The 17,655-nt window shown below is 49.9% G+C and overlaps 1 protein-coding gene across 2 annotated transcripts in view; it reads left to right on the top strand.

The window, feature by feature from the left end:
• LOC142292353 (uncharacterized) overlaps nucleotides 1–17,655 on the top strand; it is a 102,108-nt gene that overhangs the window by 64,940 nt on the left and 19,513 nt on the right. For both annotated transcript variants that reach the window (XM_075337668.1, XM_075337667.1), the window contains exons 2-7: nucleotides 4,592–4,734; nucleotides 4,847–5,014; nucleotides 5,098–5,221; nucleotides 5,340–5,437; nucleotides 13,953–14,034; nucleotides 16,197–16,294. In XM_075337668.1, the coding sequence (XP_075193783.1) occupies nucleotides 4,627–4,734; nucleotides 4,847–5,014; nucleotides 5,098–5,221; nucleotides 5,340–5,437; nucleotides 13,953–14,034; nucleotides 16,197–16,294 (678 nt within the window). In that variant the 5' untranslated portion in view covers nucleotides 4,592–4,626. The remainder of the gene's footprint in view (nucleotides 1–4,591; nucleotides 4,735–4,846; nucleotides 5,015–5,097; nucleotides 5,222–5,339; nucleotides 5,438–13,952; nucleotides 14,035–16,196; nucleotides 16,295–17,655) is intronic.

The raw sequence follows: 17,655 nt of genomic DNA, 5'->3' as shown, positions 1-17,655 counted from the left end.
AAGGAGGGCGTGGTATCCGGATCTGTGGCATCTCACGGTCGGCCAACCGTGGGCACTACCAGACCGACCAGACTTACTGTCCCAAGGGCCGTTTTTCCATCGGAATTCTGCGGCCCTCAACCTGACTGCGTGGCCATTGAGTCCTGGATCCTAGCGTCTTCAGGCTTATCCCAAGGGGTCGTTGCCACCATGAGACAGGCTAGGAAGCCCACGTCTGCTAAGATCTACCACAGAACGTGGAGGATATTCTTATCCTGGTGCTCTGCTCAGAGAGTGTCTCCCTGGCCATTTGCATTACCTACCCTTCTTTCTTTCCTCCAATCTGGGTTAGAAAAAGGTTTGTCGCTCGGCTCCCTTAAAGGGCAAGTCTCGGCGCTATCCGTCCTTTTTCAGAAGCGTCTGGCACGACTTTCTAAGGTGCGCACGTTCCTACAGGGGGTTTGCCATATAGTTCCCCCGTACAAGCGGCCGTTAGATCCATGGGATCTGAACAGGGTACTAGTTGCCCTCCAGAAGCCGCCCTTCGAGCCTCTGAAGGAGGTTTCACTTTCTAGACTATCACAGAAAGTGGCTTTTCTGGTAGCGATCACATCTCTTCGGAGAGTGTCTGAGCTAGCAGCGCTGTCTTCCAAGGCTCCCTTCCTGGTCTTCCACCAGGACAAGGTAGTGCTGCGCCCCATTCAGGAGTTTCTCCCGAAGGTGGTATCCTCTTTTCATCTTAATCAGGATATCTCTTTGCCTTCGTTTTGTCCTCATGCAGTTCATCGGTATGAGAAGGATTTACATTTGTTAGATCTGGTGAGAGCACTCAGAATCTACATTTCCCGCACAGCGCCCCTGCGCCGTTCGGATGCACTCTTTGTCCTTGTCGCTGGTAAGCGCAAAGGGTCGCAGGCTTCTAAGGCCACCCTGGCTCGATGGATCAAAGAACCAATTCTTGAAGCCTACCGTTCTGCGGGGCTTCCGGTTCCATCAGGGCTGAAGGCCCATTCTACCAGAGCCGTGGGTGCGTCCTGGGCATTGCGACACCAGGCTACGGCTCAACAGGTGTGCCAGGCAGCTACCTGGTCGAGTCTGCACACTTTCACCAAACATTATCAGGTGCATACCTATGCTTCGGCGGACGCCAGCCTAGGTAGAAGAGTCCTGCAGGCGGCAGTTGCCTCCCCGTAGGGGAGGGCTGTCTTTGCAGCTCTAACATGAGGTATTTCTTTACCCACCCAGGGACAGCTTTTGGACGTCCCAATCGTCTGGGTCTCCCAATAGAGCGCCGAAGAAGAAGGGAATTTTGTTACCGTAAATTCCTTTTCTTCTAGCTCTTATTGGGAGACCCAGCACCCGCCCTGTTGTCCTTCGGGATTTTTGGTTTGTTTGCGGGTACACATGTTGTTCATGTTGAACGGTTTTCAGTTCTCCGATGTTACTCGGAGTGAATTTGTTTAAACCAGTTATTGGCTTTCCTCCTTCTTGCTTTTGCACTAAAACTGGTGAGCCAGTGATCCCACTGGGGGTGTATAGCCAGAAGGGGAGGGGCCTTACACTTTTTAGTGTAATTGCTTTGTGTGGCCTCCGGAGGCAGTGCTATACACCCAATCGTCTGGGTCTCCCAATAAGAGCTAGAAGAAAAGGAATTTACGGTAAGTAACAAAATTCCCTTCTTCATGGGCTCAGTGAGTGCGGGGGATTCTCTACACCGTAGGGGAGTGTAAACAGCACGGACCGGAAACAATGATACAGCAGAGCTGGAGACGCAGGAAGTTCCAGATGTAGCGGAGCTGGAGACGCAGGAAGTTCCAGATGTAGCAGAGCTGGAGACGCAGGAAGTTCCAGATGTAGCAGAGCTGGACACGCTGGTAGCTCCAGATGTAGCAGAGCTGGACACGCAGGAAGCTCCAGATGTAGCAGAGCTGGACACGCTGGAAGCTCCAGATGTAGCAGAGCTGGACACGCAGGAAGCTCCAGATGTAGCAGAGCTGGACACGCAGGAAGCTCCGGATGTAGCAGAGCTGGACACGCTGGAAGCTCCGGATGTAGCAGAGCTGGACACGCTGGTAGCTCCAGATGTAGCAGAGCTGGACACGCTGGTAGCTCCAGATGTAGCAGAGCTGGACACGCTGGTAGCTCCAGATGTAGCAGAGCTGGACACGCTGGTAGCTCCAGATGTAGCAGAGCTGGACACGCTGGTAGCTTCAGATGTAGCAGAGCTGGACACGCTGGTAGCTTCGGATGTAGCAGAGCTGGACACGCTGGTAGCTCCGGATGTAGCAGAGCTGGACACGCTGGTAGCTCCAGATGTAGCAGAGCTGGACACGCTGGTAGCTCCATATGTAGCAGAGCTGGACACGCTGGTAGCTCCAGATGTAGCAGAGCTGGACACGCTGGTAGCTCCAGATGTAGCAGAGCTGGACACGCTGGTAGCTCCAGATGTAGCAGAGCTGGACACGCTGGTAGCTCCAGATGTAGCAGAGCTGGACACGCTGGTAGCTCCAGATGTAGCAGAGCTGGACACGCTGGTAGCTCCAGATGTAGCAGAGCTGGACACGCTGGTAGCTCCAGATGTAGCAGAGCTGGACACGCTGGTAGCTCCAGATGTAGCAGAGCTGGACACGCTGGTAGCTCCAGATGTAGCAGAGCTGGACACGCTGGTAGCTCCAGATGTAGCAGAGGTGGACAAGCAGGAAGCTTCAGATGTAGCAGAGCTGGACACGCTGGTAGCTCCAGATGTAGCAGAGCTGGACACGCTGGTAGCTCCAGATGTAGCAGAGCTGGACACGCTGGTAGCTCCAGATGTAGCAGAGCTGGACACGCTGGTAGCTCCAGATGTAGCAGAGCTGGACACGCTGGTAGCTCCAGATGTAGCAGAGCTGGACACGCTGGTAGCTCCAGATGTAGCAGAGCTGGACACGCTGGTAGCTCCAGATGTAGCAGAGCTGGACACGCTGGTAGCTCCAGATGTAGCAGAGCTGGACACGCTGGTAGCTCCAGATGTAGCAGAGCTGGACACGCTGGTAGCTCCAGATGTAGCAGAGCTGGACAAGCAGGAAGCTTCAGATGTAGCAGAGCTGGACACGCTGGTAGCTCCAGATGTAGCAGAGCTGGACACGCTGGTAGCTCCAGATGTAGCAGAGCTGGACACGCTGGTAGCTCCAGATGTAGCAGAGCTGGACACGCTGGTAGCTCCAGATGTAGCAGAGCTGGACACGCTGGTAGCTCCAGATGTAGCAGAGCTGGACACGCTGGTAGCTCCAGATGTAGCAGAGCTGGACACGCTGGTAGCTCCAGATGTAGCAGAGCTGGACACGCTGGTAGCTCCAGATGTAGCAGAGCTGGACAAGCAGGAAGCTCCAGATGTAGCAGAGCTGGAGACGCAGGAAGCTCCAGATGTAGCAAAGCTGGAGACGCAGGAAGCTCCAGATGTAGCAGAGCTGGACACGCAGGAAGCTCCAGATGTAGCAGAGCTGGACACGCAGGAAGCTTCAGCCCCTCTGCTGTTTGCCCTCAAAGCTGTCTCTTTCCCTCCATGAGCCAAATCTGCTGGTCTGTTGACTATAAGGCTATGTGCGCACTAGAAATGAGAAGTTTCTCAAGAAAATTTCTTGAGAAACTTCTGGGAGTGAAAGATTTCCGGACCTCCGGAAAAAATCCGCACCAAATCCGCATGCGTATTTGCCGCGGATTTGCCGCGGAATTGCCGCAATTTTCCCGCGGGTGGTTCCCTGCGGATTTTTGCAGGCTGTACTGCCGAAATCCGCAGGGTACCTGCGGAAATAATGGACATGTTCATTTTCTCAAGAAAGTTTCTCGAGAAATTCTTCTCGCGGAAATTTCTTGAGAAAAATCCGCACCAGTGCGCACAGCTTTTTTTTTTTTTCATAGAAATTGCTGAGAAATGTCTGCACAAAGATTGCAGACATTTCTCAAGAAATTTCCGCGGCAAATCCGCGGGTAAATCCGCTGGTAAAAAGCTCTAGTGCGCACATAGCCTAAAGGGGGCTTTACACGGTAGCGATATCGCTAGCAATTTCTAGTGATATCGAGCGTGTAAGTACCCGCCCCGTCACGCATGCGATTGTTTGTGATCGCTGCCGTAGCGAACACTATCGCTACGGCAGCGTCACACATACCTGGTCGTCGTCGTCGCTGTGACTGCCGAACAATCCCTCCTTCAAGGGGAGGGACGTTCGGCATCACAGCGACGTCATCGCAACGTCACTAAGCGGCCGGCCAATCAAAGTGGAGGGGCGGAGATGAGCAGGACGTAACATCCCGCCCACCTCCCTCCTTCCTCATTATGGCCGGCGGCAGGTAAGGAGACGGTCCTCGCTCCTGCGGTGTCACACACAGCGATGTGCGCTGCCGCATGAGCGATGAACCACCTGGATAAACAACCCTTACCGATTTTTGAGTTTGGGACGACCTCTCCAGTAGTGACAATTAGACATTCCATCTTTCTCCTGATACAGTTCACCACCAACTTCTTAGTTTTCTCATATTTGCGTAGAATTAATTTCCACTTTTTTCTAATCATCTTGATGTTCTTCCATATCAAATCTTCCATCCACTCATTCTTGTTTTTCTTCTAATTCCTCAGGTTTACGACTTTCACCGCTTCATTTTCATTAGGCAATGGTACTTTCCTTTGTTGACCCTTCAAGGATGGAGCAAGACAAAGACCACATGGCTGCTCGGATATTGGACCTCACCCTGGAGATAATCTACTGGATCACTGGAGAGGTGAGAGCTTCACATCACATTACTCTGATCTCTAGGAATAAAGCAGGGAAATGACGGGGAAGGTGAAGGATCCTCAGAATAGATGTAGTGACCGGCATCTCCCCATACACAGGATCACACAGTAGTGAAGACGTCGTCTGGGGAGTGTGTGACCCCCCGTGTGTCAGGAGGACGGAGCAGGACCCCGAGTGACATCACCGAGCCTCCACCTCATTCACTGATACATGAGCAGAAGATCCTGGAACTGACCCACAGGATCACTGAGCTGCTGAGCGGAGAGGTGAGCGCTGCCGGGAATGCTGGGACATTATATAATAACACCGGGGGAGGGGTCTGCTAATGGCGGATCATTGTATGTGTCAGGTTCCTATAAGGTGTCAGGACGTCACCGTCTATTTCTCCATGGAGGAGTGGGAGTATCTAGAAGGACACAAGGATCTGTACAAGGACGTCATGATGGAGAATCTCCAGCCCCTCACATCCCCGGGTAAGAGGAGACCGTCCTGATTATAGAGGAGAGGCCGGGTCTGAGGTCACCTGGACCCCCCATCATCTGATCATCACATGTAGACGATGTATTCAGTTACTGTGTATATTTCCTATAGATGGGTCCAGTCCGAGAAATCCACCAGAGAGAAGTCCCAGTCCTCTATATTCCCAGGACCCTCCAGAAGAAAAGCCGAATGTCCCCCTGGATCATCAGGTAGATGGGATTTCTGGAAATCCTCTATAGACTGATGTAATGAAGCTTTCTAGTGATTGCCAGCAGCGGTGGAGTGTAGGTGCAGGGTTCGCTGGGGTTGGTAGCCGCTATAAATATTGTTTGCTTTAATACGTTGATAAATTGCCTCCAGTATCAACTTTGTTATTGATACTCAGTGAGGATAAATGTACAACCATAACTCTCCTGCAGCACGCTCGCTGTTTTGGGGTCATATTTGACACAGAATTTTCTTTTATTCCCTACTAGCTGTAGTACCCGGGCATTACCGGGATAGTAGCTGTCTCTCTCCCAGTCTCTGTCTGTGTGTCGCTGTCTGTCTGTCTTTCTGTCTGTGTCTTTCTTTGTCTATGTCTCTGTCTGTCTGTTTCTATCTCTCTGTCTGTATTTGTATCAGTCTATCTGTCTCCATCTCTGTGTCTCTGTCTCTCTCTCTATCTCTGTGTCTGTCTCTATGTGTGTGTCTCTCTCTTTCCCCATCTGTGTCGTTCCCGGGCTGTCTCTTTGCCCGGGCTGTCTCTTTGCCCGGGCTGTCTCTTTGCCCGGGCTGTCTCTTTGCCCGGGCTGTCTCTTTGCCAGGGCTGTCTCTCTGCCCGGGCTGTCTCTTTGCCCAGCTGTCTCTATCCTTCTCACCACAAACATCTTTTCTTCGGCGCTCCATTGGGAGACCCAGACGATTGGGTGTATAGCTACTGCCTCCGGAGGCCACACAAAGTATTACACTAAAAAGTGTAAGGCCCCTCCCCTTCTGGCTATACACCCCCCGTGGGATCACGGGCTGCTTCAGTTTTATGCTTTGTGCGAAGGAGGTCAGACATCCACGCATAGCTCCACTGTTTTAGTCAGCAGCAGCTGCTGACTATGTCGGATGGAAGAAAAGAGGGCCCATACTAGGGCCCCCAGCATGCTCCCTTCTCACCCCACTTTTGTCGGGTGTTTGTTAAGGTTGAGGTACCCATTGCGGGTACGGAGGCTGGAGCCCACATGCTGTTTTCCTTCCCCATCCCCCTGAAGGGCTCTGGTGAAGTGGGATCTTACCGGCCTCCAGGCTCTGAGGCCGGGCTCCATCCACAGACCCGGAGATCCTGCTGGAATGGAGCGGAGTATCGTCAGGGACAGGCCCTGCAACGTTAAGGTACTCTGTGTCCCCGTACAGTCTATGCACAGACACACTCCAGCGTTGCTGGGTGTGTTAGTGCGCCGGGGACAGTAGCGCTGCGCGCTTGGGCTTTACTCACTGCAGCTTAGCTGAGTGAGTTTATGTGTCGGGGACTACCGCGCCAGCCGCTGCTGGAGCTGCGGCGCGGCTGAGACTTGTAGTGCGCCGGGGACTTCGCGCTGCCGCGCTTTTACGGCGGCAGCGCTTATAAATCTAGTCCCCGGCTTCTGCGGCCTAGTTACGTTTCGTTCCCGCCCCCAGCCCTGTCAGTCAGGGAAGGGGCGAGACGCTGTACAATGATCAGCGCCGAGGGCTGGAGTCTTATTTACATACTCCAGCCCTCTCACGGCACAGGGGGACGCCAGTTTCCCGCTCTTGTCTGGGGCACGCCTCACGGCCCGCCCCTCTTCACAGGACGCCGGCAGCCATTCCTGCAGGCAATCTAAGCTGGAGAACGGACACAGGCTCTGGGAGACCCAGCAAAGGGATTCTGGCGACCACTTACCCGCTTATGCGGGCGGTAAGCAGCACCTTGGGTGCTGACCCCACTATTGCCACAGTGTTTTTTTGTGTACTTTATTCTTGTGCTTATATTTGCAAGACCATACACAGACACACGCCAGCATTGCTGGGCGTGTTAGTGCGCCGAGGACAACAGCGCTGCGCGCTTGGACTATACTCACTGCAGCTTAGCTGAGTGAGTTTATCTGTGGGAAACTGCCGCGCTGGAGGCTGCGGCGCGGCTGAGACTTGTGGCTGTAGGTCACTTCTTGGCGATATACCCCTAGATAGCTCTGAGGAGACAACAGCATGTCGTCAGCATAGAGCAAGGGGGCCAAGGCACAGGCATTCTATGCTGTCTGTACCGCACGTGAGGCTGTTTTATCGGCAGGTTCCACTAACCCCTAATGGGTAGAGTCTCGGCTAGTGGTGGCCCAGAGAGGGCCACCTGTGAAACTGTCCAGAGGACAGAGTTTGCAGTTTTTTTTTTGCTGATAAAATGTCTTGGGAACAAAATGCTAACAACTTTGCAGTCCAGGGCGGTGACTCAGACCATGGGCATTGTTGAATCAAGGCTCCCCGGTCTCCCTCAGTTGGAACTGATCCGTGCTCCAAGGGGGTCCCATACATCCCAGACTGAAGGCTCTGACACGGACGACAGTCCCAAACAGCCTAAGCGAGCTCGCTAGGAGAGACCCTCGACTTCACACACTGGTCAGGGTCTCAGCGAGAGGTTCTCTGTATGATGAGGTAGCTGGTCAGGTTTCTGATCCTGAGACCGCTTTCATTCTGGATGCTCCTAATGGGACGCCATGGTGAATGGTCTCATAGCGCCCATCAATACACTGGTGGCTATTTCTCCCTCAGCCCCTCCAGTGGAGGAGGCAGCTTCAGCAGGAGAAATTCCATTTCAGGTATCCCAAGCGTAAATTCAGTACTCTTTGGGCCTCTCTGACTCAGAGGAGCAGTCCAGAAACGCTACGCTTGTCCAGACAAGTTTTTCTCCGCCGCGCCATCCTCCATAGTTGCATTGGAAGATGGGACTTCACTTAAAGATGCCATTGTCAGACAGATGGACATCTGGTTGAAATCTGTCTATGAAGCTATCGGCATGTCGTTTGCTCCGACATTCGCAGCCGTATGGGCGCTCCAAGCTATTTCAGCTGGTCTTGCACAGGTGGACACCGTCACACGTACATCTGTGCCGCAGATGGCGTCCTTAACCTCGCATATGTTTACATTGCGACTTACGCTATTAATGCTGTCCTGGACTCTACGAGCCGTACGTCAGTGGCGTCCGCCAACTCCGTGGTTTTTACGCAGAGCCTTGTGGTTAAGGGAATGGAAGGCAGATTCTGCTGCCAAAAAGTGTTTAACCAGTTTGCCATTATCTGGTGTCAGACCGTTTGGTGAGCGATTGGATGAAATCATTAAACAGTCCAAGGGTAAGGATTCTTCCTTACACCAGCCCAGATCAAACAAAACCCAACAGAGGAAAGGACAGTCGAGGTTTCGGTCCTTTCCAGGCTCGGGCAGGTCCCAGTTTTTCCTCGTCCATAAGGACTCAAAAGGCTCAGAGGGGCTCAGGTTCCTGGCGGGCTCAATCACGCCCAAAGAAGGCAGCCGGAGGAACCGCTACCAAGGCGGTTTCCTCATGACTTTCAGCCCTCTCTCTCTCTCCGCATCCGCGGTCGGTGGCAGACTCTCCCGCTTGGCGGCATTTAGCTGCCACAGGTCAAAGACCGGTGGGTGAGACACAGTTTGTCTCACATGTACAGGATAGAGTTTTGTTCTCGTCCTCCGGCTCGATTCTTCAGAACTTCCCCCACCTCTCGACCGAGCCGATGCTCTTCTGCAGGCAGAAGTAGTGTTAATCCCTGTTCCTATTCAGGAACAAGATCACGGTTTTTACTCCAATCTGGTTGTGGTGCCAAAAAAGGCCGGCTCTTCCGTTCCGTTCTAGACCTAAAACTGCTAAAAAAGCAGTGTAAACCAGGCGGTTCCGGATGGAACCCTCCGCTCCGTCATTGCCTCAAGGTCTCAAGGAGATTTCCTAGCATCAAGAGACATCAGAATGCTTATCTCCACGTGCCGATTGCTCCAGAGCACCAGCGTTTGCTGCGATTCGTTATAGAAAACGAGCATCTTCAGTTAGTAGACCTGCCCTTAGGTCTGGCGACACCCCCACGGGTTTTCACCAAAGGTCATGGCTGCAGTGGTAGCAGTCCTGCACTCTCAGGGTCACTCTGTGATCCCTTACTTGGACGATCTACTTGTCAACGCACCCTCTCAGAGGCATGCCAACGCAGCCTGAACGTTGCACTGGAGACTCTCCAGAGTTTCGGGTGGATCATCAACTTTTCAAAGTTAAATCTGACACCGACCCAATCACTGACATATCTTGGCATAGAGTTCTATACGCTCTCAGCGATAGTGAAGCTTCCGCTGGACAAACAGCGTTCACTACATACGGGGGTGCAGTCTCTCCTTCAAGGCCACTCACACCCCTTAAGACGCCTCATGCACTTCCTAGCGAAGATGGTAGCAGCAATGGAGGCAGTCCCTTTCGCGCAGTTTCATCTGCGTCCACTTCAATGGGACATTCTCCGCCAAGGCGATGGGAAGTCGACGTCCCTAGACAGTAACGTCTCCCTGTCTCAGACGGTCAAGGACTCCCTTCAGTGGTGACTTCTTCCCACCTCATTGTCAAAAGGAAGGTCCTTCCTACCCCCATCCTGGACGGTGGTCACGACAGACGTGAGTCTGTCAGGGTGGAGAATAGTCTTTCTCCACCACAGGGCTCAGGGTACGTGGACTCAGCAGGAGTCCACCCTTCAGATCAACGTTCTCTTGCCCTGCAAGCCTTCCAGCAGCGGCTGCAATGCAAACAAATCCGAGTTCAGTCGGACAACTCCACAGCGGTAGAATACGCAATTGGCAAGCCTCCCAAGAAGTCCGGCGGACTCTGATGTGGGTGGAAGACAGAGCATCCACCATATCCACAGTTCACATCCCGGGCGTAGAAAACTGGGAAGCAGACTTCCTCAGTCGCCAGGGTATGGACGCAGGGGAATGGTCTCTGCACCCGGACGGGTTTCAGGAAATCTGGGGCCTTCGGGGGAGGCCGGACGTCGACCTATTGGCGTCTAGGCAAAACACCAAGGTCACGAGTTTCATGGTGTGATCTTACGATCAACGAGCTCTGGCGGCAGGCGCCTTAGTTCAGGATGGGTCGCAGTTCCAGCGACCCTATGTGTTCCCCCTCTGGCACTGTTGCCCAGAGTGCTACGCAAGATCAGCTCCGATTGCCGCCGCGCCATCCTCGTCGCCCCAGACTGGCAGAGGAGGTCGTGGTACCCGGATCTGTGGCATCTCACAGTCGGCCAGCCGTGGGCACTACCAGACCGGCAAACTTACTGTCCCAAGGGCCGTTTTCTATCTGAATCCTACGGCCCTGAACCTGACTGGGTGGCCATTGAGTCCTGGATCCTAGCGTCTTCAGGATTATCTCATGACGTCATTGCCACCATGTGACGGGCTGGGAAGCCGACGTCTGCCAAGATCTACCACTGTACGTGGAAGATATTCTTACCTTAGGGCTCTGATCAGGGAGTGTCTCCCTGGCCATTTGCATTGCCTACTTTTCTTCTTTCCTGCAATCGGGTTGGGAAACAGGTTTGTTGCTCGGCTCCCTTAAAGGACAAGTTCCAGCGCTGTCTGTATTCTTTCAGAAGCGCCTAGCACGACTTCCTCAGGTACGCACGTCCCTGCAGAGGGTTTGTCACACTGTCCCTCCGTACTGAGGCCGTTAGACCCATGGGATCTGAACGGGGTACTAATTGCTCTCCAGAAGCCGCCCTGCGGGCCTCTGAGGGATGTTTCTCTTTCTCCACTTTCACAGAAAGTGGCCTTTCGGGTCTCTTCGGAGAGTGTCCGAGCTAGCAGCGCGGTCATCCAAAGCTCCCTTCCTGGTGTTTCACCAAGACAAGGTAGTGCTGCGCCCGATTCCGGAGTTTCTCCCTAAGGTGGTATCCCCTTTTCATTACAATCAGGATATCTCCTTACCTTCCTTTTGTTCTTATCCATTTCATCGATATGAAATGGATTTGCATTGTTGGATCTGGTGAAGAGCACTCAGAATCTACATTCCCGCACGGCGCCCCTGCGCCGCTCGGATGCGCCTTTTGTCCTTGTCGCTGGTAAGCGCAAAGGATCGCAGGCTTCCAAATCCACCCTGGCTCGATGGATCAAGGAACCAATTCTTGAAGCCTTCCGCTCTGCTGGGCTTCCGGTTCCATCACGGCTGAAGGGCCATTCTACCAGAGCCGTGGGTGCGTCCTGGGCATTACGGCACTAGGCTACGGCTCAGCAGGTGTGCCCGGCGGCTACCTGGGCGAGTCTGCACGCCTTCACCAAGCGTTATCAGGTGCATGCCTACGCTTAGGCGGATGCCAGCCTAAGTAGAAGTGTCCTGCAGGCGGCGGTTGCCTCCATGTAGGGAAGGGCTGTTTTTTACAGTCCAAACTTGAGGTATTAATTTACCCACCCAGGGACTGCTTTTGGACGTCCCAATCGTCTGGGTCTCCCAATGGAGCGCCGAAGAAGAAGGGAATTTTGTTACTTACCGTAAATTCCTTTTCTTCTAGCTCCAATTGGGAGACCCAGCACCCGCCCCTGTTCCTTCGGGAGTTTTGGTTGTTCGGGTACACATGTTCATGTTGACTGGTTTCAGTTCTCCGATGTTCCTTCGGATTGAATTTGTTTAACCAGTTATTGGCTTTCCTCCTTCTTGCTTTTGCACTAAAACTGAAGCAGCCCGTGATCCCACGGGGGGTGTATACGCAGAAGGGGAGGGGCCTTACACTTTTTAGTGTAATACTTTGTGTGGCCTCCGGAGGCAGTAGCTATACACCCAATCGTCTGGGTCTCCCAATTGGAGCTAGAAGAAAAGGAATTTACGGTAAGTAACAAAATTCCCTTCATTACCTCACACAGAAGCTTCTTATACTAACATTTTATTCCTATAGCAACCACTAACAGCTATTAAAGGGAACCTGTCACCTAGAATATGTGTTCTGACCTATCGGCAGATGCATGTGTGCCCTAATTACACCTCCCTACCCATCCCTGTGTTATAAAATTGTATACTATGAAAGTAATAAAAAATGTTTTATTACCTTCATATGTCCTATGTAAATTAGAGAGCTTCTGGCCACATGGGCGGCTCCTTGCCCTATGGACGTCTGCATACTTTACGTGGTATCACGGCCATGCGGGCGTGATACCATGGAGTCACATGAGCGACACCCCCCCCCGTCGCTCATTCTATCCTGCGCGCATTTATACTTACCATTGCGGCAGGCTTCTATTCCGGGTTTTCCTTGTCAGTTTCAGACGGTGACGTCGCTCATGTGACTCTATAGTATCACGCCCACAGGGGCGTCATACCACGGAAAGTATGCAGACGTCCATAGGGCATGGCGCCGCCCATGTGGCCATAAGCTCTCTAATTTACATAGGAAATATGAAGGTAATAAAACGTTTTTTATTACTTTAATATTATACAATTTTACAACACAAGGATGGGTAGGGAGGTGCAATTAGGGCACACATGCGTCTGCTGATAGGTTAGAACGCATATTCTAGTTGACAGGTTCCCTTTAATAGCCAGTAGCTCCCACCTCCATTCAGTTTAATAAAGGCAGGATTTTGGAGAGTAACTGTAAAGCGCGGGGTTAAATTTTCCCATACCATAGTCTATGACGTTCTCTGGGTCACATGGGCCGTCTGTGCAAAATTTTGTGATTGTAAATGCGACGGTGCAAATTCCTTTAGCGGACGCGCGCGCACACACACACACACACACACACACACACACACACACACACACACACACTTACTTGGCTTTGTATATTAGATATCCAATCACTTACTCACCTCCATCTTAAAAATATCTCCAGAATTCAACCTTTTCTCACCTTTGAAGCTACAAAAACTCTCACTGTCGCTCTCATTCATTCTTGCCTGGACTACTGCAACTTTAAAGGGCACCTGTCAGCAGAAATTTTGCACTAAACCTAAAAGATTCCCCCTCTGCAGCTCCTGGGCTGCATTCTAGCAAGGTTCCTATTGCTATTGTGCCCCCTTTTAGACCAAAATAAATACTTTATAAAGTGGTACCTTTTTGTATGCTAATCTTGTTAATTGTACACGGGGGCGGGCTGTCTGGTGGCCGTTATTCTTCCTCCTGCTGCTTTACGCCGTTCCCCATCGCTCAATTTCATACCTCAGGACGCCGCCCAGTGCACCCAAGGTCTCGCGCATGCACCGTGCCACTCTAGCGGGACTGTGCACTGAGCACAGTGTGACCGCTGGTGATGTGTTGCGCAGGCGTGAGATTATGGGCGGCGCTGTGATTTTCATCAGCAAGTACCCGCCCATAATCTCGTGCCCGCGCTTTCCCCTCTGCCTCCACCGTTCTGCGCAAGCGCTGGCCAGATGACCCCACGTCACCTCTTTCCCATCTTAGCATACAAAAAGGTACCACTTTATAAAGTATTTATTTTGGTCTAAAAGGGGGCACAATAACAATAGGAACCTTGCTAGAATGCAGCCCAGGAGCTGCAGAGGGGAATCTTTTTTTAGGTTTAGTGCAAAATTTCTGCAGACAGGTTCCCTTTAATGATTTGGTCTCCCTCAAACCAAACTTTCTCCTTTCTAATCCGTCTTGAATGATGAGATGATTCTCTTTGGAGGATAAATTGGTTCATGATTTTTGGGATTTTTGACCTTTATCCTGGATATGAGATAAACTCAAATGTCTTCTTTTTTCCTTAGGTCTCTAATGTGGTGTCCTTGCAGGAAACTCCTGGTGGAACGACAAATGGTCTTGAAAATCCGATATCAGAATCAACTAATGGTAAGAGCCTTCCCTAGATCCATGTATTTATGGTGTCGTTCTTCTCCGTCCTGCTGGTTTTCCTACAGAATAGACGTCTATGGCACAGAAACCGGCTGATCTCTTCTGAATTCCTCTTCCAGTAAGTCCAGTTGAGAGTATTAGTAATTAAAAGTGTTTATTATTATTATTATTATTATTATTATTATTATTATTATTATTATACTGGAGGAGGGACAGTTACATTATAAATCCCAGGTTTCTATCTGTGGTACTTAATTCCCATGTTGTCTCTTAGCCGGACTGGAGATCTAAATGTGAAGAAATTGTGAAAAAAACCACAGTTCTGACATTTTTTTTGGGAATTGTTATTACAGTGCATATTTTATGATAAAACTGACCTCGCAATAGGATACCAAAGATGTTTAGTTTTTTGTTGTTTTTTTTTTTTTTTACGATTTTGGAGTGGGTTTTCTGGGTACAAGTAAGCTGAGCAGCAGCACTCAATATCAGGCAGCAGCTGCAAAAGCAAATAAGATTTTAGGGTCCCAAACAAGAAACAAAGTTTCAAAATTGAGTGTAAAAGCTCCAATTTTATTACGCAATAAATATTAAATAACAAAATCAATAACAATGTTATATCAACATCAGCAAGGTCGTCATTCCATCATGTCCGAAAACAAAATATACCAGCACTTAATTTAAATTATGTAATCCAAAGAATTACAATAATAGTGATGCTAAAAAATATACCACCACCTAGCCATACAATTAGATATCACCTCTCTAGTGAAATATAATACAATAGATTAAATAATAATTTAAGTAAAGAGGGAAGCAGACAACTTACTTAGTGCTAAGGTATTAGTTGGACCACGTTGCCTCGCCACATGTTTCGTGCTTCTACTTTCTCCCTCCCTGAAGAAACCACATGTGGAGACCCTTACTCCCCTGGTGAAACGTACGTTGTACGGGGGAACCCTTCTCCCTGGGACACCATTACAGGCCTGAATTCCAAGCACAAAGCACTTTCTCTGTATGAGCTATACTTGTGCATGTATGCCAGCATACCTTTCTCTTTTTGCACTCTAAATAGGGGATATTCCATGCTGATACACTATTTGTCTTTTTATCCTATAGTAATGAGTGCTATTAATCCGGGGTGCGATAATATATTTTTAGCATACTGATTATACCGTGCATTTGCTGTATACCCCTTTTTTCATCTAAGCTGCTGGTGTCCCTGTAGATTATATGTTTTTATGTGAGTGTGTCATTACCTTTTGCATATAAAATATATATATATATATATATATATATATATATATATATATATATATATATATATATATATATATAAAAAAAACCTGACATCACTTTTTTGCTAAAATACTAATAAAGAACAAAAAGTTATTTAAGCACTTAACTCTTTTGTCCTCCTGGTTTGATCTGCTTTATGGAGTTAAGCGGGCTTTACACACTGCGACATCACTAGCATCGGCTTGCGATGTCGAGCGCGATAGTCCCCGCCCCTGTCGTACGTGCGATATTGTGTGATCGCTGCCGTAGCGAACATTGTCGCTATGGCAGCGTCACACGCACATACCTGTGCAGCGATGTCGCTATGACCGCCGAACAATACCTCCCTCAAGGGGGAGCTGCGTTCGGCGTCACTACGGCGTCACTGCAGTGTCACTAAGCGGCCGGCCAATAGAAGCAGAGGGGCGGAGATGAGCGGGACAAACATCCCGCCCACCTCCTTCCTTCTGCATTGCCGGTGGACGGAAGGAGATGTTCGTCGCTCCTGCGGTGTCACACACAGCGATGTGTGATGCCGCAGGAACGACGAACAACATCGCTAATAAGCAATTAACGATTTTTTGATTCAGGACGACCTCTGCGTGGCGAACGATTTTGGCCACTTTTGCGATCGACTAAGGTCGCTCGTACGTGTCACATGCTGCGATGTCGTTAACGTCGCCGGATGTGCGTCACAAACACCGTGACCCCCGACGATAATACGTTAACAATATCGTAGCGTGTAAAGCCCGCTTTAGTGTTGGCAGTAGGCTGACTCTAAGTGGCACCCTACCTTCTTACCCGGTTATGTATGGTTGTATGGAGACTTATCTGTATAACTCTGATCAGCACATGTATTTAGTCACTGTGTATATTTCCTATAGATGGGTCCAGTCCGAGAAATCCACCAGAGAGAAGTCCCAGTCCTCTATATTCCCAGGATCCTCCAGAGGAAAAGCCGAATGTCCCCCTGGATCATCAGGTAGATGAGATTTCTGGAAATCCTCTATAGACTGATGTAATGAAGCTTGCTAGTGATCGCCAGCAGCGGTGCAGTGTAGGCGCAGGGTCCTTTGGGGTTGGTGGTAGCAGCTACAGATAGTTTGTGCTTTAATAGTTGATTGATAAGTTTCCTCTGGTTTGGACGTTCACTTGACTATTGATACTCGGTGAGGATAAATGTAGAGTTCAGACGTGTAGCTGGAAATATCAGCACAATGCCAATCAGCTGCTTCTAAGGAGAACTGAATAATGTCCTGTGTGATGAGCGCTCCGAGATAATCACGGTTCTCGGTAAGACCTGATACAGAGGAGGGAGCTGCACGTCAGCAGTAGGGATCAATGATCCATATTTAGTGATTGCAGCCTCCACAACTCCTGAGGAATTCTGAGATGTCCAAGTTTAACTCATCTTTCACAATGTCATAAAGACGCGGAGGAGGTAAAAACTAAATGGATTGTCCTTAATTACAGGCTTGTCTTTACCAAACTCTGTTCTTATCCTGATAATGATCATTAACAGCAAAAGTAAGAAACTGTACAGGACTCTAATACATGAAAGGGAGACTTTGTATTCGGGCTTCATTCACACGGGTTTGGAAAGTGAAAAAATATCTAAAAGTCAGTATGAAGTTCTCTGTAGTCTCTGTGAAGTTCTCTGAGATGTTCTCTGTAGTCTCTGTAATATCGCTACAAGGCTATACTACAGTATGCACCATATATGTGATTTGACCCTAAGGAAGGGGTTGGATAACTCTGAAACGAAAAATAAGAAATTGCATTGAAGAAATTTGATGTCTCCTTCTATTCATTGGGCATCAGAGATCTAATCCTTTCCACAATCATTGTTTATGTTCTCTGTAGTCTCTGTGATGGTGGTTACTATCATGTTCTCTGTAGTCTCTGTGATGGTGATCACTGTCATGTTCTCTGGAGTTTCTGTGATGGTGGTCACTGTCATGTTCTCTGTAGTCTCTGTGATGGTGGTCACTGTCATGTTCTCTGGAGTTTCTGTGATGGTGGTCACTGTCATGTTCTCTGTAGTCTCTGTGATGGTGGTCACTATCATGTTCTCTGTAGTCTCTGTGATGGTGGTTACTATCATGTTCTCTGTAGTCTCTGTGATGGTGGTCACTGTCATGTTCTCTGTAGTCTCTGTGATGGTGATCACTGTCATGTTCTCTGGAGTCTCTGTGATGGTGGTCACTATCATGTTCTCTGTAGTCTCTGTGATGGTGATCACTATCATGTTCTCTGGAGTCTCTGTGATGGTGATCACTGTCATGTTCTCTGGAGTTTCTGTGATGGTGGTCACTGTCATGTTCTCTGTAGTCTCTGTGATGG

Source organism: Anomaloglossus baeobatrachus, chromosome 2, assembly GCF_048569485.1.
Source record: "Anomaloglossus baeobatrachus isolate aAnoBae1 chromosome 2, aAnoBae1.hap1, whole genome shotgun sequence".
Classification (NCBI taxonomy): Eukaryota; Metazoa; Chordata; class Amphibia; order Anura; family Aromobatidae; genus Anomaloglossus; species Anomaloglossus baeobatrachus.
Note: the sequence above shows the minus strand (reverse complement) of the source record. Positions and strands in the feature narration are given on the sequence as shown.